A 24,164-nucleotide genomic window follows, 5' to 3' on the forward strand; every position below is an offset into this window, starting at 1 on the left:
GATCAGTTTGCCACGTGCTTATATCAGAGGCAACATTACAATAGTCTGGCTCAACAACGTCTATTCCTAAACGTGTACAACGTTAGAGAAGTGAATATTTACTGCAGAAATGAATAAATTCACGAGTCGAGTGCATGCGGGCAATACATGCCGAATAGGTCGAATGGCTTTCAGAATTGACCGACCAAATAGTCATCAGCATAGGACTACTGAGACATGCCTGCAAGTTCTCTACGTACGATGTCAACATAAAGTACGTCTGCGGAGATCTAATTTTAACCCTCCAATGAAATTGGTTTTGTTCGTGTGTAATGTATGTCTACACTGAGTCTTTTAATTTTGGTGCATGACTGTAGATCGCACATGATCTATAAATAATTGATTACGAGTTTGTTAATTATTGTAATAATAAACCTGTGTACAAGTTTGGATGATTCAGTCAGGTTGGTTCTGTTGCTAGGTGAGATATTATGACATAGGAAGTATTGCTACATAGATCGAGTAGGAAAATATTGCGATGTTGAGCCGTAACGATGTATATAAAGACAAAGCGGTGGACGATTAATTATTTCATTCCTATTTTCTTGTGTTCTTGTTTCAATATCAGTCTGCAGATGTATTTAATGTTGTGCTAAGATATAAATTTAGAGGAACCATTTATTATGATTATTCATTGAAATTATAAAGTGCTCATTCAATCTTGACTAAAATACTATTCTGGGATTGTTGTGAATTCATGCAAAGGATTTTTGGTCAAGCCACTGTGATACATCAAGACTGTTGGCATTTTACTACATTCAAGGCTACTGGTAAGTCAGCATATTCAGGACGTGGAATTCATTCGGAACGCTCGATTCTATTGAACCTGTTAAGAACTTTTAAATGATTATTTTAGATTTTATTCTTAATACTGCAAGTTTCTCTTAAATTTTCTATTTTATAATTTAGAGAATTCAATTATTTCTTAAGTTCTACAAAACATAGTTTTGCTTCTCTCTATTACTTAGTTATCAGTTATAAAAAAAAACATCCAGCAGCGATTCAGTGTTAAAATGTCGAACCTATTGAAAGAGTTAGTTCCGGACACTTGCATAGTCTTTTGCTGACAACAAACTCCTGCAATCTCTGCTGTGGTAAATTATGTCAATATCCTTTGTGAAGCTTTATACTGAAATTTCGATTTGCTAATGTTGGTATTGTACAAAATGCAGTGTGATGCTTACAAAGAGATAGTAAAACAACTTTGAATTGATTTATCTGTATCAGAGTAATTTTCTTGTATGTATGCATGTATGTATGTGTGTATGTATGTATGTATGTATGTATGTATGTATGTATGTATGTTTTAATTGTGTCGACAAATTTTCAATCCTATTGTAGGATGCCTCTCTCTCTCGCTCTCTCGTGCATAATAGTAAAAAATGAACCAGTGACGTCTTCATGAAACAGCGTATTTTTTGTAGAAATGAACGAGCATGTTCTCGGCATCGGTTTAAAAAAAAAACAAATTGTGTCACAGATTTTATCGAAATGAAACATAAAGCCGGAAGAATCACAATATATACGAGTCGTGCTTTACCTCCGGTCTCTGACAAATTCTCAGACGTTTGAATAAGTGTAAATTTTATTCCAACATGAAAAAAATTCCATGCTTACACAACCCCTTTTTGCTCTCCAAAAAGGCGTATATATATATATATATATATATATATATATATATATATATATATATATATATATATATATATATATAACCACAAAAAAAGAACAACTAGCTGAAACACATTCGTTTGACCTTTATGTAATCACGTAACCATCTATTGAAGAAAAAAATATTCGTGGTGCGTCTACCAATATAATTTTATCTTTGTAAATTATATCAAACTGAGGCTCTGAAAGAAGTGACTGATTTTGATCAAAGCATCTTTTCACCGTAGTAAAGATTGATGAAAAAATTAAGAAAATACCATATACACGTACTTGTTGAATGTAGTTGTTTGTACCTTGTAAATCATAACAGGGTATGCAAATATTTAACCTGTAAGGATAGTGGAAAAGGTGAGAGACCAAAGCAGCGTCAACTTTTAAATATTAGATTATACTTTGAAGGAACCAAGTCAAGAAGTCAGTTGCTGTCCTTTAAATGCACTTTTGATGGAAACATATACATACCTTTTGTAAATTACATCAATTTCTATTTTGGAAATTTGATATTTAATTCTGGATTTGCTTAGCTAATTGTGCCCGAAATACTTCATTTACAACATAGCAATGTACTGCTTTTCCTTTACTGTCTCGCTATTTTTCAATTATTGTGAATTCATCCAAGGACATTTTGGTTTATCTCATTGTGATACATCAAGACTATTGTCACATTAGCACTTTTGAGGCTATTGGTCCATCAGCACAGTCTATATTTGAATTCATTTGGAACACCACTGCAATTCATTAGGAATACTCTATACTTTTGAACCTGTGTTAGAACGTTCAGGACTATTTGTGATTTATTTCAGAGTACTGTATGTTCTTTTTAAATTTTCACTTTTCATAACGATAAAATAAATTATTTGCAAATTTTAACTAAACTTGTTGGTTTTCACACTTTTCTGATAACTTATTTATTTAAGAAAACAGGTTTATTGAGCTTTGAGACACTGAAAAATAACTTTGCAAAACTGTTATATATCTCTCTGCATCGTTGTTGATTCCTGAGTAGAACTTCAACATTGTTCGAAAATACGGTGTGCAATGTTTTTCTCATGTAGCAAATTTAATCCTTTTAAATATAGCCTGATTGCACTTATAATACCGTAACATTATGTAATATGGGGTTAAACATCACATAACTCACCAAATTCTTCACACGAACCATGCTCATCCAAGAAATAGTATATAAATTTTGCCCCCTTCGACAAACACGATCGATCCAAAATTGGTCTGTTTTCAATCATTATGTTTTTATCTTCAGACACCCTAGTGTGAAATTTCAAAGAAGTTTCGATTTTTTCGATTGTCATAAATTCTGCCTATGCTAAAAGTACATCCTTCCAAAACAATTTTTGAAAATAGTTTTGGATAATCGCGATATTTATTGATAAAGTAACCTATTATATTTTGACATTTAGATTTGATAATGCTACTTCATGTGCAATCCACTTTCTTCTAGCTTAATAATAAGTGTTGTTCTACTTATTTGTTTCAGGACCGTTATTCCACAAACTTATAAACTGTTTTTCTAATTCCTTTTGGATTTGGTAACATTAACAATAAATGTGTAAATTTAGATAAAGCTATTGCTTTTAAGGCAAAAAAATTGCCATGTATTGTTAGTTTTCTTCGATTCCATTCCCTAAAATGTTTTGTACATTTTGATTTTTAAAATCAAAGTTCATTTCCACAGTCTCTTCTTCATTCACTGATAACTCAATACCTTGTGAAGATAGAAACCCATCAAATATTAAGTTTGTACAAATCTCTGTCTGAATTCTTAAATGCCCCCATTTTTAAAACGTTTGTTTTGTTATATTCACTTTTAACCCATTAACCCCTTGCGCCGCGTTTACGTGGCAGGAGGTAGTAGCCTACTACCGAGCTCTGTAGCATCAAGGTCATGTATGATACACTATAGTGGGTGGTATTATAGAAAGGTAGACAGATGTAGCTTTACAATGGTACCAAATAATCTGGATGTTCTATTTGCACTACAAAATACAGAGGGAAAAGCCTAATTTTTTTGACCCGATATTTTTCCACCCAAAATTCGCCCATATTCGGAATCCAATTTTGTGTCCGGATTTTGGACTTTTTCGTCTCAGCCCTAGGACAAACAGAAGAACATCTGCAAAAAGTAGGATAAGATGGGCATTTGGAATAAAGAGTGATCTCGATACGAAAATGATGAGACCCATCATTAAGCAAAAACAAAAAATAATTTTAATAAAATGGAGCTCCAGCTTTTACCCTTCTGCTCCTGCGCGAGCGAAACAGCCAAGGAAAAACGATGTTTCTAACACAACTAGGAATTAGGCTGATGGAAAATCACTTGGAAGTTGATGTATTAGGATGTATTCAGAAACAGCCCACAAAATGTGTTTCCTACTCGCATTTCAGGCGAAAACGACAACAACCTCCAAGGGTTAATGAGTTAATCACGTCATTGTTTGAAAAACGCCTAACATTACTATCGAGGCATACAAAGAGTTCGCTGATCCATCTCATAGAAACGATGTATCATCGGTATATTGCCACAGTTTGTTTTCATGTTCATTTATGCCTTTAATATCCTTAGTGTTCCGATCCATAGTTCAATAATCATTAAAATAATATATGCTACTAATAAAAACAAAAAATGAGAAAGAGAGTATTAGGACAGAATTTTTTTTTGTAAAAGTATTAAAATTGAAATTTTCTCTAAATATGTATTAGAAGTAATTTTTCATGAAATAATATTGAAAGTAATTTTCCACTAAAATATATTGAGAGTAATTTTATTTATTTCTGTACTACAACTGTATCCTATTTTAATAAAGATTGCGCTTTTACGAGCAAGTGCAAAACCCTTTGTACTTTAAAATACATTTCTCTTCTATCCAAAGGTCAGCAATTTTCAGACTCGGTTATAAGTTGCCGAACACGCGAATTCTTTTTGGACAAGTAAGCTCGAAGATTCAACGTTTCTTGAAACGAATAAGCCGATGCATCAGAATTATCTGTCTGATGACTTACACAGACACAGACAGCATCAGTGAGAAAAGACGGGAGCCTCGTTCTGATTCGAAATGAATGAACACAAAGTACCTAGACGAATGTCCTTATTTGGCCGTGAGGCTGCGTTCAAAATTGCGTATGAATTGAGAAAAAGCTTGCGCAAAATCAGTTTATTCATCGAGAATCAGGAGACTCTGTCTTACCTTACAGGTAAGCGTCGTCTGTGTTGGAACACATCTTAAAAGAATAGGGACTTTTTAATGTTTGATATTTTCACGATAAAGTATAGTCTAGACTCGATATTTTTGCCACATTTCTGTGAATTCTTTCCATTGTATATTATAATGTAATGGAATGTTTCATTGTTTAAAAGAATTTATATTCATTTGTATTTATGGTATTTATTATTGGAAAATACGAATTCGATACAAACTTCATGTTTAGATTCAATCTGGAAATAAAATATTCTTTAAGTAATAAAGAATAATGTTTTAGTAACCTATTCCAAATTAGTATTCTATTTTAAATTTAGTAACATAAATTTCTTTAAAACGAGTGTTGCATTTAAACGCAAATATTGAATTTTATACTCTTTGGCTATCATGAATTTAGTCGAGATTTTATTATCGGTATTATATTCTAAAAGGCAGAAATTATACAAATTATACAAATGTATGAAATTGGTAAGCTCGAAGGAAAGTTCTAACTTTATCTGAATTTCTTGGATTTTAAATATAAATTTTTTATAAATGTATCTTTAGAATGTAGCATGCAATATTTAATTTGTTCACCAAATGTAAAAAAACCAACTTGTATAGATTTCTAAGAGTCAGAGGCAAAAGCTTTTATCAACCTGTAAAATTGTACCATTCATATTATTCTCTTGTGTAACGTACATGATAAGCATATCATCGTTAAAGGGAGTTTATTATTATTATTATTATTAATATTATATCAGTCTGACTACCTACCCTATATACCTACCTTTCATAAAGACTTTTATACTTTCACGTTTTAATATTTTCTCTCTGCTAGCTACAACTGATGAGGCCATTTTATAGGAAATATTTAAGAAAGTAAATAGGTCTTCAATTTTTTTAAAAATCCCTAGATTTATTTTCCTTTGGAAATAATGTGATAATTCCCATTCCCTGTGTTACTGATAAAATTCCTTTTATTAATCTTGATTTATTGAATTTATCAAAAACTGTCTGAACTCCTTCCAAAATAATTTATAAAATTCAGTAGTGAATCCATCACTTCCAATACTTTTACCATTACATTTGTTCTTTGGCATTTTGAAGCTTCCGAAAGAGTTATTTTACCCTCTAATTCTTTTGATTCATCCTGTCAATTTAGGAACATCAAATCTCTCCATGACATCATCTAGCTTTAAATGACATACATTATTATTTTGTTTTATTGAGCTCTGACTTATCTTTTCTCTTTGTTTTATTGTTCTGTTCATATAATGTATTTTCCAGGTTGCAAAAATACTTTGTCGTTTTCCTAACCAATTACTTTCTGGATCGTACAATCATCCCTTTCACATTTTGTTTTCTTATTTCTACAAGTCAGATTATCAAGTACGTTAAAACTCAATATTGAAATTTGTTTTAATACATTATCCGAATGTTCAATTTCACTTAATAATTCCGTTTCTTCTTTTTTCTTTCCTTTTGTTCTGCAAGAAAAATGTTCCAATATCAGGGCGCGGATTTCTTATTAAAAGAACTTCGAAGAATAACTGATTATTGGTATTATTATTATTATTCAAACCTGTAGTTATAATATATGTGTTTATTTTAAATAAAAAAGACTTAATATCTCTTTTTTTATTAAGAAAAAGTCTTAACCTGCGATTTTTAAACGGATTTTTCTGATTCCACGTATACTTTTTAATCATAGGGCTAGAAGCCCACTCCAAGGATAACGGAGATGCAATTCTTTTTTTATTCCTTCAGATAAAATACTATGTCACTTGTTTTCGGTTTATGTATTGTACTGTAATTATATACATCTATAACACAGACTTGAACTAAGTTCCATTCCGTATAGATGACAGTCGTTGGATTTTTGTACTCTTTGATAACTGATTCAACTACATCGAAAAATATTGAAGAATCTTCATTTGGGCAATACATACTTATAAGTGTTATTCTCTACTTTCAAATCAAAAGCAGTTATATTTCCTTTGCTATCTTTGAAGGGTCTTGAAACTTGAAAATCTATATTATTTGAGAAGAGTATTGCAGATTTAAATGACAAGATCAAAACGCTAACCACTTAGGCAACCGAAACTGTCGAACAGCCTAAAGCAGATACAAAATGTTGCTATTCACGAAATAGACAAAAGGATCAAAGGAATGCGAAAGTATTTAATTGGAGCCAATATTTACAACGGATACACGTGCATTACAGATGGAAACGGAAGAATGATATTCTCTCATGAAGAGCTCAACTCTTACAACCGGAAGAAACGAAAATAGAGACATTCAAAACTGAACTAAACACGGAGATCGGCACAGAGTGTGTTGCAGTGAGTGTTAAAACCGATGAATAAAAAAAGAAATCGATACACAGATTTCTCCACCCCACGGATTTTGATGAGGAAAGCAAACTAATACATGGATATGTATTGATTTATGACTGTCACATTATACTGAGTCAGGAAATCCCAGCTGGCTTTAAAATAAATATTGGAGATAAATTGCGTCTTTACAAAGAAGCAAAGGTATCTGGTTTTGCATTTCCTTAACAATATTAAAGACAAAACGATTGCTTAGACTTTTATTATCTGAAATTGCATCTCAAACATTGGTTGAATATTATGGGTTTAATCATGCTCCATTAACTGATACTGAATACACATCATGCACTATTAGTGATTTTACTTTAATACCAAATTATAAGCCAACAATAAAGGTGTTGTTCACAGCCTTCTAAAGGACTCTAATTTGTACAGTGTAAAAGAACAACATACATTTTTTGAAGATAACAATATGTTATAGTTTTAACTGAAGCAAAAGCCAAAAGTCCTATTTCATAAATTTGATCAGTGATCCATATGCTTTTCACATCAATATTAAAACTAGAAGCGGTGTCAAAATGTGTTGCTAAATAATTCTGAACATTAACAAAATGGCTACAACAGCAGTTATGATTGGAGGAAAAGCTCACAATCCAGCATTTACGGCCAGAAGAAATCTATACACGTGTTTGGGGGATCTGATGAATAGATAATTATATACACCACGATGTGGGAGTACAAATATTAGGACATAACTTGTTAGTAAAAGTAATAAGATTTAAATTTTCTCTAAATTGTATTATAAGTAATTTTTCATTCAACTATATTAAAAGTAATTTTCTATTAAAATATATCGAGATTAAATTCATTTATTTCGGTGTTACAATTATATACTATTTAATAAAGATTGCGCCCTTATGAGAAAAAAAGACAAAACTCTCTTGCACTATACATTTCCCTTGTATCGTAAGTCAGCGAAAAAACTTCACTCCTTAACTTCTGTAGGTAGCTAAACTAAGAATTTCAAAGATTCCCTCTAAGTGGGTAAATGAGCTGATGTGAACAAATTGTCTGTCTAATGATGTACATAGACCCAGACGATAGTCTGTAAGAAAAGATGAAGCCTCACTCTGAAATTCTGGCGTAACTCAAGAACTTGACGTATGACCATATTTGGCTGCGTCCTAAGAAACTGTTTAAAAGGCGAGAAGATTTGTTGACGAATTAGTCCGTTCGTCGGAATCTCAAAGAGGCTTGTATCGTTGCAGGTAAGATATGGTAAATGTGCTATTGTTATTTAGTACAAAGATATTTAGTGTTAAGATGTTAATCTAACATCGGTACGTTGCAATATTGGATTATTTTAATATTTCTTTACTGTTCTTTAATATAATGTATTGGAAAGTTTAATTGTTTGAAGAACTTCTATTTACTTGTAATTATATTACTGATTATAGTATTAAAAAAACGACATTCGCTACTAACTTCATCCTCAGTAATAGTTAATTCAGAAACAAAATACTCTTTAAATAATAAACTTTAAGATGTTGACATTTTAGATTAAATTCAGTAAAATACATTTCTACCCAATGATTGCGGTATTAGTCTTAAATATTGAATTTTAGATTCTTTAACTATCGTGAATTTATTCGATACTTAATTATCTGTATTATATTCTAAAAGGCAGAAATTATACAAATGTGTGATGTTGGTAAGTGAAGGAGTGTCGTAGTTTTATATGTATATCTTATATCCGTAGTTCAAGGTTATGTAGATTGATATTAGAATGTAATTTTATATGTTGAGTATTTCAATAAAGTTAGTCCGTTCGTCGGAATCTCAAAGATGCTTGTATCGTTACAGAATCCCGTACCTTTGCTAGCCATATTCCCCAGATGTAGCCATATCTACGCCGTCAAGTGACACCTCTTTCAAGAGAGCTTGAACTTCTTCTATTCTCTCTCTCTCTCTCTCTCTCTCTCTCTCTATCGGGTCATGGGAAAGAGCATTACTAAGAGTTTATGAGACAAAAAGTCTCGCAAAACAAGCGAAAACTTCAGAATGAAATAAAAACAGATCAAAGACACTTGGCAAGGTTTGGCCACTTTGTACTCAAACAACCTGAACGATGTTTTTTTTTCTCTACATGCATCTACTCGCAGTGGGGGCCCCGAGTGGCCGAGTGGTCTAAAGCGCTCACCGTTACGGATCACTGTCATCTCACCTTTGCGTGGGTTCGAGTGAATGATTCGGCTCACGTGGTTATGTGAGAAAGATTGCCAGTAGCCAGTGGTTCTTTCCGGGGTTTTCCCGGCTTCTTTCTCCACCATTTATACTGGCCTCCATGTATAGTCTATCTTGTGCTGAAAAATGTCGTTAAATCCTACAACAACAACAACAACAATCTACTCGCAGTTATGGTGTAAAACTTGAAAAACAAATGGCAACTTTAGCTGACCGATTGCTATGATCCTTTGAATGATGATCTGAAACACGAATACATGATCACTGCGCTTGTGAAAGGTGTCAATATGGCTTACAAGTTTTTATTTGTAGAAAGAGAACCAACACACGATTATATCGCATACTCGTCAACATATGATTATATCGCATAGACTCGTCAAAAAATGATTATATCACGAATACTCGGAGCAGCATTCAACCAAAACAAAAAGCAGAAATGCTGACGCTAACTTCAAACATATTGACCGTACCTGGTAGTTTCTTCATTTCGTTGTACCAATCATAAATGAGATATTAACATTGCTGTGTAAGAAATTTGACAGAATGCTCGAACAACACATACTCATATCCCCCATATGCGATGATCATCATTTCAAGTGAAATGACTACAAGAATGTCATGACATACACGTATATGTATGGTTACCGGTATGTGCTAAAACCTAAAGGACTGAACAATGTATCGTGTGTGAAAACTTTGAGAATGCTAAAATTTGGAGATGTCATGCGCAGTATGATGGCAGAAATGCTGTGCTGTTTGTGTTTTCTACAAAATCTGTTTCAACTACCACTTCACTTCCGTATATCAATAGACCATTGCCCACTATACCCCAGTGCTCGTTCGCAGGATTTTATATTTCTCATTACATTTACAAAGGTGATACAAGGCAGAAACCGAGACTGGAAAACATCTGCCTTCAGTAAGATACGAATATCTCCGAATCGTTTGCGCAATCGGTTAATGGTAAGTATAGAATGGAATTGCTATTATCTAAGACTACATCACTATGGAGAAACTCGACGATATAGCAGCCTCTAAAACGTTAACTATCCTCACACATTTAATTATTTTAGGGCAAACATGTATGGTGTTTTATTAGTGTACATACAGAGTGGAAAAAGTGATCATGAAAAGTTTTACAACTCGGCGATGCAAAACATTTTGGTGGCTATGGAAGGTCTGCCAAACACCGTTTTATTCCCTTGGTTTCCAAGCGAGGCAATACTTAGTAGAAACCACTAATTATTTTCATATCAACAAACACACAGAGAAATTAGTAATGTAGGTGTTAAAATATTTAACAATGACAGTCGTTATATCTCGCTTGATATAAAAAGTACATACGATTTACACAATGCATGGTAGCGGTTTTAAATTAACCAACGTATTACAAGGCATCCACTCGAATCATTAGATAAAAACCGTATATGCTCTCAGGATGTGTATTTATTTCGTTTCTGATAGTTCAATGGACGGCTAAGTCTTTGCTTCCGTTAACCTAATAATATCACAATGTTTGGAGTGAAAAATTATGCGATAACAGTGGTTGCACTAAATCCGATAGTGACTGAATGCCAAGACTTTTGCAAATACATTGGTATCACATGTCCAACTTTTCTATGCAGCAAGTCTCACCACATGAAGTGGTTACATAAAGATGAAGCGGAGATCGTGATTGGTCTTAGGTAAGTAATTAGAGTTACTGGTTGATATCGACCAAGGTAAATGTGTTGTTTCTAACTGATGACTGTCGGAACTTAGACGAATAAAAAAGCAGGCATCTAACCCAACAATGCGTTGGTTGAACTGGTGTTTCAAGTTTAGAATTCGTAGCGATTTCACACATTCATTAAATATAAACGAGTATAATAAAGTCGCTGATTTATGATTTCTTGCTATCTACGGACTACACGTCTCCGCTCTAAATGAACAAAATAGCTGTCCTTGCAACATATTGAAGTCCATTGTTTTTCCTTGATTTTTAATGGAGGTGTGCTAAGGTGTGAATATTAATACCTGCATGCATTCAGTATATTTTTAATGGAGATGTGCTAAACAGTGAAGAATAAAATATGTACTCAGTAGATTATAAGGTAGATGTGCTAAACAGTGAAGAATAAAACAGGTACTCAGTAGATTATAAGGGAGATGTGCTAAACAGTGAAGAATAAAACAAGTACTCAGTAGATTATAAGGGAGATGTGCTAAAATGTGGAGTAATAAATGCGTTCAGTAGATTTTTAATGCATATGTGCTAAACAGTGAAGAATAAAACAGGTACTCAGTAGATTATAAGGGAGATGTGCTAAACAGTGAAGAATAAAATATGTACTCAGTAGATTATAAGGGAGATGTGCTAAAATGTGGAGTAATAAATGCGTTCAGTAGAGTTTTAATGCATATGTGCTAAACAGTGAAGAATAAAACAGGTACTCAGTAGATTATAAGGGAGATGTGCTAAAATGTGGAGTAATAAATGCGTTCAGTAGATTTTTAATGCATATGTGCTAAACACTGAACAATAAAACATGCATTCAGTAGATTTTGAATAGAGATGTGCTAAACATTGAAGAATGATATTTTCATTAACTGAAATCAGCGGCAAAGCCAGAGCAGAAAAAAAAAAAGTATTCCACTAGCTCAAGAAATGCACCAAGAATTCAAGTCATTTAATTAAAATATAGCTATTCCCAGAAATGCATACCAAGCATATTCTTATTTTTGGATATGTTGTGTCCGTTAGTGTCTAACACTAGTTTTTTTTTTCTTCATCTGAACTCATAACTTCAGCAATGCACTTATAAAAATGTACATTTAAGTTTATTCAGAACTCTTATCATTAGGACTTCTACCTGAGGTTCTATGATTATTTGGAATTAAATTCACAATACTGTAAGTTCCTTTGTTTAGATTTTCACTTTGTATTTTAGGGAAGTAAACTATTTGTTGAAATTTCCAGAGCTTGTTGCTTTTCACTCTTTTCTATTGCTTATTTTAAAACCAGATTCGTAATACAAGCATCAACGTATTCTCCACTGTATGTTGCAAATAAAAAATTAGTTTTACCTCTGTCACTCTCTCAAAACTATCGGGACCGCTCCTGTGGCCTAGAAGTTTGAGAGTCCGCCTCGGATGCGGGAGGACGCAGATTCGAACCCTGGCCGAGTCATACCAAAGAATGTTAAAATGGATATGGGGCCATCCATTTAGGACGTACGCAAAAATCTGGCAAAGCTTGACCCCCCCCCCCCCGTAGTACTGTGTACACATGCGTACTTTTTTACAAGCCCCCCCCCCCCCTGCGTACGCACGCTAGACGCACCTCCCCCCCCCCCAATTCTATAGATCGGCAGTAGTGAATGGGGGTAGTTTACGGACAATGGGAATTAGCATTAAAAACACCCTTGGGTCAGATTACGGACAATGGAAATTTAACATGGCGAAAAATCGTGGGTCAGATTACGGACAAGGGGAATTAACATGGCAAAAAATCGTGGGTCACTTTACGGACAAGGGGAATTTAACATGGCTATAAATCGTGGGTTACTCTACGGACAAGGGGAATTTAACATGGGATTTTTTTTTAAAAATTTTTTAAAAAAAAAGGGTAGGCAATGGAAAGACTATCTCTTTTCGAGAAATATGGCTGGCCCTGAAAAGGGCCTTTGGGTTTTTCTTCTTCTTCTTCTTCTAACTCCTCCACTTCTTCCACCAAGTCCTCACTTTTTCCATTATTCCTTTCTTCTTCTTCTTCTTTTCCTCCTCTGTTATCCAGTCAGGATGGCCCATCTCTCTAAATTTCTGTTGGATCTTCATCCAGTTGTTATTCAATCTTTCAAACTCTAATTTCTTCTTCTTAATCTCTTCTTCCTTTCTCTCTTTGCTCCATTTTTCTTTTATCTTCATCACTTCTACTTTCATTACCTCTCTAATTAGTTCTTCTGCTTTTATCAACTGGTTACAACCCCACTTTACGTACCACCAGTCAGTCCAATAAAAGATATTTTCTAGGAAGCTCCTGACTTCTGTGATATGATCCAAGGCTTCCTTTAAAGTACCTACTCTCACGTAAGGTGGGTCAATGAATCCTCTGATTCTTTCTACTTCTTCCTCAATCATTCCCCCTATTTGATCTTTTGCTACTCCAAGATTCTTCACATTGTTCAGGCTACCTTCAAATCTTCCTTCCTTATTCAATCTTTCTACTACATAAGTTCCATCCATGATCCAAAAATAGCTATGTCTCAAATCGTTAAATAATTTTGTCACCTCCATCTTCTTTGTTTATTCCTATAATGGTTTTAACGACTAATATTGTGAGTTCTTATACGAAAAGCGCGGACGTGATGGAAAACATCCCCCTAAAAACGTAAAATTAATCTTACCTAGATCATGACCCAACAACGCGCTTACGTGAATGAAAACATCCCCCGACTTTCTCATTTCATATAATAAAACCCTAACTATACTCTTCACCTACTCTAATAAACCCATAATCTACTATTCACACTAACATACCTGAGCTCTTACAAACACAAACACACAAACACTCAAACACATACCCTCACATTTTTATAAAAAAGAGTTAGTGTTTATATTCACACTACTCTACCTACACACATTGGCAAATTAATAGTTATTTCTTTTCTAGAGTATTGGGTAGCCCTGAAAAGGGCTGTTTTGTTTGGAACTTCATGGACACCTGGTTAATGGTGGCACCTTCCAGGCCTGGCGCCACATACGCATCTTATCCCCCAGTTACTTTTTACCTTTTGGGGGGAGAGAGCAGAGGCAGGATATGTCGCTTCAGAATCCCAATTTTCGCTCTCCGGGATTTTGAAATTTCTTCTCTCCTTTTCCTCCTCCTCCTCCTCTTCTTTGTTTCTTCTTTCCTCTTTATATCTTCTTTCTTCTTCTTCTTCTTTATATCTTCTCTCCTCCTCTTCTTTGTTTCTTCTTTCCTCCTCTCTTATCCTTCCCTCCTCGACAATGGCTTCCGCGGCCAGTTCATTTAATATGCGCCTGGCATATTCCAGATGCACATGAAGCTCCAACAGTTTCTCAAGTCTCGTGTTCATTTTTTGGTGTTGATCAATCAACAAGGGTAGCTGGACTGCCGAACGAGTTTCAATTTATAGTGAAAGCGCGGACGTGATGGAAAACATCCCCTAATAACATAAAATTCATCTTACCTAGATCATGAACAAAAAAATAAAACAACAACGCGCGGACCTAAAAGAAACACTCACTCACTTTTTATGTTACCCATCACTATTGTAAAATTTTTATTAATCACTTCAATTGACTATCCTCATACGCAAAGCAATCCAATCTAACCTAAAATATATACCTCTAACAGCCAAAAAAAACCAAACATCATTTTAATCTACTATCCACACCAACTTACTTTTAGCTCTTACTAACACACTAACACACAAACACATACCCTCACATTTTTTAAGAGAGAGTTAGTGTTTATTTTCACACTACTCTACATACACACATTGGCAAATCGATCGTTATTTCTTTTCTAGAGTATTGGGTAGCCCTGAAAAGGGCTGTTTTTTGTTTTGCTATGGCATTCTTTTTTAGTTTCTAAGAATGCGATGTCCTCTGAGGATAGACTTTCTGGCAATAGGTCTGCTTCTTCGGAAAGAGAAGAAGAACTCTTTGGTGTCGATACGGCAATCGACAAAGCCTCTGTCAGGTTCAGGTTGCTGCTGCTGTTGTTGTTGTTGCTGTTGCTGCTGTTTTTGAAGTCTGTACTTCTCTGTCCATTCTTCTTTTTCCCTGTTCACTTCTTCTCTGAAGAGCTCTTCTATTAGGTCTTCAGTGATTTTTAACATTCTCACATTCTCTATTTCTTCCGGCTTCGGTATCAGACTGTGTCTGACCCTATGCAGATTCACGTAGGCTTCGTTGAGCTTAGCTAGTTTGGAGCACATCTTCGTAGGAGGATGAGTCGACAATGGATGGTTAGACTGGGAACAACCCGGTTCTTAAAGTTAAAGCGCGGACGTGAAGGAAAACATCCCCCACACGGTTTTCGAGCCGCAACGTTCATGAGAGGGATAGTAAGAAATGAAAGAGCATCAATCCAACATTCTTCTAGCTAAACAAACCACAAAGGCATTTTTTCTAAACACAACATTTTTTATTCAAAAAATCACTTAACACTAAACAATAACTCTAACATTTTTTAACAATAATCCAACATGATAACATCAAACAATTTTTTTCAAATCACAAAACAATTTTTTTCTTTAAATACAATCTACTTTAAACAAGGCTGACAACGTTGTGAATGAAATCGTGATTTCCACTGTTGGAAATCATTAGGCCATTGATGGACACTACGTTTCCTAGCTTGAGACAAAAGATAAGCATAATGGTCACAAAACCATCGATCTACTTTCACATCGTTTCTAGCAGAAGAACGAGGATCGAAATGAGTCACTAAATGTTCTAAGGAATAGCCCAGGCTGCGATGATGCAGAAAATACACACAGTACTGTCCGCACACCAAGGAATCTGTGCCTTGTAATTTCACATTATTGAATCGGGTGGTTTGAGCATTTCTTTTCATAAAGTCGATGATATCGTCTTCCAAAGGGGGCAATCCATACGAATCGAAATATTCCACACATCCTTCTTGAGGAAAGTAGACGGCTACCCAGTGGGTTCCTGGGAGATGACTGTCGTCCGTGTTGATCACGTAAGCTTGATGGTCTTTAGGTTTGCGATGAGGGAGTTCATCTTTAGCACAGACGACAGGATTCCAAGAAGCCGTATACGAACTGTGGTTCAAAAGGTAATGAAGTTCCCAGGTATCCATGTTTTTTTCTTCTTCACAGGTAATAATAAGTCGTCAATTCGATCCTGACTTTTTGCTTGAAAATGTCTGACGAATAAACGGTTATTTGTTCTGTTTCCTCACTCTGATTCAGGAGAGCTTCGATACGATGGATCTCTTGAGTGGTTAATGGTGGACAAGAATGTTCACGCAAGTCTTTATACCACTGGTGCAACACGTCTTTGTTCGAGATGAGACTCCAAGCTTCGTCCAGATATTCGTCCAATTTTTCTTCTTGACTCAACATCAGGCATTTATCGTGTTGAATTTGACTGGGATGATCGTTTTGACATCCATAGCAATTTTTCTTGATCAATTCTGTCATTTTGTCGACCAAGTGTTTGGCAAAACAGGAGACTAAATGGGCTTCTTGTTCTGGCCATCTCGACTTCATCAAAACTTCTTCGTCTTTGTCTTGAGATTCTTCTCCTTCCACGGTCTCCTCACATTCCATCTCCAAAGTTTCTCCACTAGGTAAAGAGGGATAACAGTCTTCCATGGCTTTCTAATAATCTAGAATGACTTCTCTCAAACTGTTGATTTCTATGGTATTATCGAATTCTGCATACAGGATGACGTTCACTGTCTGTTTCAGTTCTTTTGCAAACTGAAGTTCCACACGAATCTGGCCAGATTTTATAGGGTGGAAATGTCCTTCGTCGCTGCCTTGGTCTGGAGTGAAATCAAAACCCCACAAAGTATAGCCTTCTGCATATTCTTTGTAATCAATGCCGTGACTGGTGTTGGTTCCTAACTGACCGGTGGCTTCGTACAGGGACAAGTACGATCTCAAGTAATTCTTCGCATCACCAAAGTCAGGTTCGAAAGGTCGGGTACACAAGGTCTTGCCATCACGACTGACTTCGATTTTCTTTACGTCGAAGTGTTGAAAATAGAAAGGATTTTCAGCGAAGGCTCCGTTGAAGGCTGCATTCGAGACCATACCAAGGATTAAACGTTTGGGTAACTGTCCTTGAAACAGATGATCTTCGGTTATGGATTGCAGTCCAGCAGAAATGGTGAACGTTTTCACTTCCACACGTCGTATGGGATACTTGGCGGTCGTTCTGCTCAACGTCTGACTGATGTCATTTCCCACTTTAGGTAACACTTCCACGCGTCGTACGTAGAGTCTGGCCACTTCGATTTGGCTTTTAGGATTGCCAGTCTTAGTAGCATCACCATTAGCCAACAAATGGAAAGCGGCACTGCTACGATTCAGTCTCAGGCGAACATTGACACCGTTCAGCAAATATTTCTCTTGCAACCACATGTCCAAATGCAAACGATCCATCAGTTCTAAACTCTTTTTGCCTGTGATTCTGCTTCGTCTTGCCACAAAGCCGTCATTGTCTTCTGCGTCAGCTATCTTAAACTTGTCCGCTTCGTCATCAGCCCACAGCACACAGGCATTGAGATGACTTGTCTTGGCATCTGGTCCGTACGTCAAGAGATTTTCCAGGTAGGCACGGTAAGGGTAAGTATCCATGCTGCTGCTAACCAGTTTGTTATTCAAGTACAAGTCCACTGAGCTGAACAAGGAATGCATGAAATTGTTGACGGGAGCTATAACCTCAGCGGGATCTACTCCACCATTATCCTGATCTAGAACGTGGACTTTCAAGTACAAGTAACTGCTATTCAGATCGATGTAATCTTCGGGCTGTCCTTTGATTTCAAACTCGATGGGAGCTGAGGCTGTCAATGAGGAGACGGGATGAAATTCCACCCATTGGGATTCTTGCATCGTCATCATGGTGGGGGGCATGGCAAACAGATCCAGTTCCGTCTTGGAACAGGCGCAAGACTCTCGGTGCATCATTTTTTGTTGTTGCTGTGTCTCAATAATCGAAAACGTCTAAGTCTCGAACGGTTCTTCTTTTCTTGGCCTTTCTCGCTTGAAGTCTGGTGAAAGGGTGTTTTCTTTGTCGTCGTCTCTTTCTGCCTTGTCCTTGCTGAATGCCTGATTCGGTAGCCTGCAGGGCATTTATAGGTGTGTCTCGTCGGCCTAAAATGTCTTTGCCTGTTTGCAGCAAGACATTTTTGCCTGCCCTCATGAAGGCTTCTTTAGGGTTTTGTTTGTCGATGATGACATTTTGGAGAAATTCTTTGCCTTGTGTCAGTGCCGCATCTTTCAAGGCGTGCAATCCTCGTGTCACCATCGGTTTCAAGACTGGAGCCACCGAACGAAAGGCCGATTTTAACATGTCTCCTAAACCGTGTCCTCGCTGTCGAGCCACCCCTCGGTACACTGGATACATGACTTACTTACTTACGAGTCGTGAGAGAACCGTTTTCGAAAATGGAGTTTCACCGTGACTTTTCCTTTGGTGAATGGAATATCTTGTCCCAAATCTCCTTTTATAGTAATGTTGACCGTGTCCAAATACGACTTGCTGACCGGCAAATAGTGAGGATGGACAAATTCGCGGTGGACGTGGTAAGTGTTTCCACCTTCCTCGTCAGCGTTTGCGGCAGAATCCACTTTGAAAGGAATGACACGCAGTAACGGCACGGAGGTGTGTCCCACCACGTTGTATTCCACCACATCGGAATACACGAACATCAAATTCTGTCCTTGGTTCAGTTCTACCGGGGTATGAAAATACTGGCCAAAAGACTCGTTGTCGTAAATGATGGATAATTCGGGGGGGGTTTTTTGTTGTTCTACTTTCTTCCTCAGCTCCATGTTACCGCCCAACATGTCAAACAATTCATTACAAAAATAGAAACCCATGATTTTATCCTCAGGAAATTTTATCAGGAAGCGACGAGCTGTTTTGTGGTATTCCAGGGTGACAGTTTTGTTCCTGACATTCTTAAAAGCTTCCCCAAACACGCCATTAAACCTGGTGGCTATGGTGTTGACCAAATGTTGACCACTAAAATAATAACCTTGGGGAATGAACAAGTGATAGGTGGTGTAATGTCGATTTTTTGTGCTAGGGGTTTTATGCTTATATTTGCTATTGTCATCCATCCACTTTTGCAGTTGTTCGTCATAAACTTCCACATCAAATTTATTTTGATTGGCAACGACATTGAGGACTTGGGTCGGGTGAATCATTTCCACTAAAGCCACTTCCCAATGGGCTTCGTGATCTAAGGGGATGGCCTGAGGTAATTTGGCCGTGTAACAGCACAACGTGTTGTGGGGAAACACCTCCATGGAACTGTCACTGGGTAAGGTTAAGTAAAATTGGTTTTGGTGACTCATAATTCCAGAGTTCTGTGGCTGTCCGAGGGATTAGTGGACGTCAGAGGCGTGTCTCCGCCCAAAATGGGGTTCTGGTTGTGATTGGAGTGGTGACTGACACTGGCACTGGACACGAGGTTCCCGTGGTTCCCGTTCGAGGAGAATTTCAGGGAAGGATTAGGAAGCAGGTAACCGATGCAGCTGCTCAATAAAATGGTCCACAATTGTTTGTCTCCTTGTTGCAAACTCAAATTGGCAATGGCTGCCCCGATGACACAATACACCACGAAGATTTGGCAGAAAAAGACGATTTGCGTTTTAGGCACACGTTCTCCACACCACACCCACAAGGGTTGTTTTTGTAAATCTTGCACAGAAGAACTAGGGGAAGAAGGAGTGGTTGACGTAGCTGCGTCTGCTGTGTGAAAGGGCATGATGGTCACTTCTTCTTTTTATAGTCGATGACTTGCGAAGCGTCGATCCAAGAATCGAAACTGGGTGGATATCCTTTCCAACGTACTTTGACTTCTTTGACACGTCGTTTGCCCACTTTACGGGTTCTGCGTTCGAGAATGCTTTCGATGTCGTACACGTCGTCTTCTTTTTTGGTGACACGTTGTAACTCGGGCAAATAAAACGTTCCTTTGAGCACTTCTCCGTTCATATCTTCCAATTTATAGACGGCAGGATGACGACCATGCACTCGTCCAGTGACGCGAAACAATTCGGTCGTCCAGTTAGGTAAGTAACCTTTGTCGAAAGTGCGTTTGGTTTTGCCAATGCGCACCCAATCTCCTACGGCCAACTCTCCACTTTTCTTGGGGACAGCCCTCGTCGGGGACGTACCAAACAGGCGCTCAAACACCAACACTTCGTTGTCGGGAGTCACGTCTTGCGGGGCACGTCCGATGCTTCGATGGTAAGATTGGTTGTACGCTTGCACCAGGTGCGGTAAGATGTCGATGTACTTCAGAGTGTGGTGATGCGTAAAATATTTCCACATGCGTTCTTTCAAAGTGCGTTGAAAACGTTCCACGATGCTGGCTTTGGTTTCGGGATTCTCGGTGGTAAAAAAATGAATGTCACGTTTCTTTAATTCTTTTTGGAAAGCTTGGTTCAGAAATTCGGTGCCTTTGTCCGTTTGCCATCGAAGAGGGTGACGACCGCTTTGTTTCAACACCCGTTGCAGGGCTCGCACTAACTCGCTGCTCGATTTGGAAGTCAAGGGCACGACCCAGGCAAATTTGGAAAAGACGTCGATGACACAGAACAAATATTTGTAGCCACGATTGTAGCTGGCCAAATGAGAGACATCGGCTAAATCGGCTTGCCATTGATGATCGATGCCTTCCACTCGGGTGCGACTTCTGGCAAACTTGCGTCGAATGGGTTTGTGTAAAGTGTAGGTAGCTTGTTCTTGTAACCATCGTTGCACTTGAGGTAAACGGAGACTTTTCAGTCGCGTTTTGGCAGCACGATACAATTTTTGAACTCCTGCGTAACCTGCAGGATGCGAGGGATCGTAGTAAATGCTGGCTAAGACTTTTTCCATTTTTTTTGTGTTAATAAGGCACCCACTCTTGGAAGAGGCTACTCTTTTTCTCTTGGGGTATTTTCTTGGATTGCAAGGCTTTGCGTGTGCGACCGGCAATAGGTGTCGAAGAGGAGGATGTCTGAGCAGGGGATATCGGTTCTTGTTTCACTTCTGTCTTCACTTTCTTTTTCTCTTGTGATGAAGAAGGGGTGGCCATCATCTTTTTAATCCATCCAATTCTGGAGGTAGGTGGTGTTGTTAACTTGCGTACTTTTTCTGGTGGAGTTTGAAACCCTTCTTCTTCTTCTTTTCCTTTTTCTTTCTTGACCACTGGTACCGGTACTGGTACTGGTACTGGTGATGGTGCTGGACTTTTCATCAAGGTCTTAAAATCTTTCAAAGTGGGTAGAGCTGTTTCGTCTAAAGCTTTCTGGTGAAAGAGTTGCAGTCGTTGCAAGAGTTGACCGTACTTTTGCGATTTTTCTGTTTCGGACAAATCTTGGCGATCCATCAAGGACTGCAATTCGTGTTGTAACTGGGACATCTCGCTCAAATTGGGATTGGGAGGTAAATGCGGGGTGCGTTGTTCTTGCCACCGATGGTATTCCATCCATCGTTTGTAAGGCACTAAAGCTAGTTTTCGTCCTTCCATGGGGTTGTCAGGGGTGAATTCTGAGATCTTGGGACTTTCGAGGGCCTTTTTATCTTGCTCCCACTAGTCCTCCCAACATGGTTCCCAAGACTCCTTTCAGTATGGGGCCTAACAAGAGGGGCAAAATGCCTCCACGTTGCACTAACATCTTCTTTTTTTGACGAATGGGAATTTTCTTTCGAACCATTTGGCGAAGAACGTGACGATGTTTGCTTAAGCATTGTTTCTGGTGTTTGGACAAAGGGATCGTGCCTTTCAAAACGTTCAAACAGCATTCGCACACGGTATCGATGACCTCTTTGGAGGCCGTTTGAATGAGTTTTTTTCGTAGGGGTGGAGAAGCTTTGGACAGGACAGATAACAGGTCCCCATGTTTGGCTAAACGTGGTGGCAGTCCTTTCCTTTTCTTTCCTTGGGGTTTTCTGGAGGGTGACATCTTTGAGTCTTTAGGAGCACCTAAAAACACTGATACTCTACTCGGTCACAGGTCTTTTTTATACTGGAACGCGTCGCCATTGATTGTCTTTACGTCGTATCAGTTTGAGGACAGGCATGACACGTCGTGCAGGGGTACGTAACGGACTAAATCGAGCCAGTTCTTGCTTGGACAAATCCAGTAAACTTTGTAACATGCCCGATCTTTCTTGGACTTTGATTTTGGGAGAAGGTACTTTGTGAGCAGCAGCCACTGCCGCTAAATTGGAAGGTCCTGCCACTGGGGAAGTTCTTTTAGGGGTCATCAACGGAGAAGTTCTTGGTGTAATCAACGTCTCCAAGTACTCTTCAGTTCCTGGTGACATCAACGGAGAAGTGGACAAACGTGAGGCTGTCGGAGACACAGTCACCGCTGTGGCAGGTCGTGGTTTGCGAGTGTAAGGCTGCGTCCTGGCCGCAGTGCCTCTCTTGCGACTAGTTTTCTTCTTCTGTGGACTTTTCTTTTTCTGAGGACTTTTTCTCTGTTTCTTTTTCTGGGGGCTTCTTTTCTTTTTCCGGGGTGATGGTGGTGGTGTCTGGTAAGAGGAGGGTCCTGCCACTGGAGAAGTTATTCTTCTTGGGGACTTGGTCTTTTTCTTCTTGGGGCTTCGTTGAACTTTTGTCTTAGGGATAACTTTGGGGGCATTAGGATCCCATCTTAAGAGTGAGCGAATGATAACCCCTCCTAGAGTACCGCTCCCTCCAGGTTTCAAAATGATTTGTTTTTTGGTTTGAGTGTCGATGCGGGGATCGGCCAGTTGGACCAAAGCGACTTTGTTTCGATCGAAAAAGCGTTGGGTTTGATGAGGAATCTGAATGATTCCTTGGAGTAATTGACGTGCCGTCACCGTGAACCATCGTAAGACTTCTTTGAGTCTAGCTTCTAAGACACGAGCTCGTGTTTGTGGATCTTTTTCTCGGCTGATGCCATACAAGGCACGAATCAATTTGACGGGAAGATGCGACTGAAGGGACGTCATGTTCACACTGTGTGAGACAGACGAAAAAGGGTCTGAGGTTTTTATAGATTTTTTTCATGGGAGGAGTGAAATGAAGTCGAGGACGGAGACGTGTACAGGACAGGCCCTCCGTCTTGGCACCAGTGGTGAAACAAGTGGGTACGAAATCGCAAATCCTCGGGGGTCGTAGGTTTCAAATCGACGAGTAAATAGGCGTGTGGAGTTTGAGTGGCATCGTCGTACGCCTGAGTCAGCCAAGGCGTTCCTAACTGTTTGGCTAAGACTTGCACTTGCGATTTATCTCGAGGGCTTTTAAACAAGACCACGTAATGCGCATTGAGACTGATGGTGCGATGGGCTTTACTTTGTTGAAACAAATTTTGGGTGATGTAAACGACACTGGCATTACGGTGATGCCCTTTGCGCGTGAACCACAATTTAATTTCTTCTTCGTCTTCTCCTAACATGTCGTCGAAAATGACCAAATGGGTTAGACGGGAGTCAGAGACGATGCCATCGTCTTCTTTAGGAATGCCTTCCACAAACACGATGGAATCGCCTTGACTTTCTCGCAAGAGGCTGTACGCCGATTGCCACTCTTTGTAACACCACACGATCCGTTGAGGGGGCCGATCGATCAAATGATGTTTATGTTCGATCAAACGTTTGACGAATTCGGTTTTGCCTGAACCGCTAGGTCCAGCAATGAGCATGTTAAAGGGATGGCGAAGATACAAAGCCTCCCAACTGGCACGATCTAAGTGTTCGTCGATGACTTTGACAGTAGAGGAAGAGGGAGCAGAGACAGCAGAGGTAGCCATGGTATGAGAAATGTCACTTGTGACACGAAAAAACAAACAAGACAAGAGTTTATATACTTTTTCAGAACACGTTTATTGAATGTTTTTTTCAAATATGAACACGAAAGACAAAAATACATACAACCCAAATAGTGATGTACAGGAATATAAAACACATCAAAGCGATCAAAGTGAAATATAAACAAGTGTCTGTA

General features: G+C 38.1%; 1 protein-coding gene across 1 annotated transcript in view; it reads left to right on the plus strand.

Moving 5' to 3' along the window:
* The first annotated feature begins 4,778 nt into the window (after positions 1-4,778).
* LOC149804460 (uncharacterized) overlaps positions 4,779-24,164 on the plus strand; it is a 38,364-nt gene continuing 18,978 nt past the window's right edge. The window contains exon 1 of the mRNA XM_089932971.1: positions 4,779-4,917. Coding sequence (XP_089789097.1) covers positions 4,779-4,917 — 139 coding nt within the window. The remainder of the gene's footprint in view (positions 4,918-24,164) is intronic.

This window comes from Sinohyriopsis cumingii, chromosome 2 (assembly GCF_028554795.1).
Source record: "Sinohyriopsis cumingii isolate HCF-2022 chromosome 2, ASM2855479v2, whole genome shotgun sequence".
In the NCBI taxonomy this organism is placed as follows: domain Eukaryota; kingdom Metazoa; phylum Mollusca; class Bivalvia; order Unionida; family Unionidae; genus Sinohyriopsis; species Sinohyriopsis cumingii.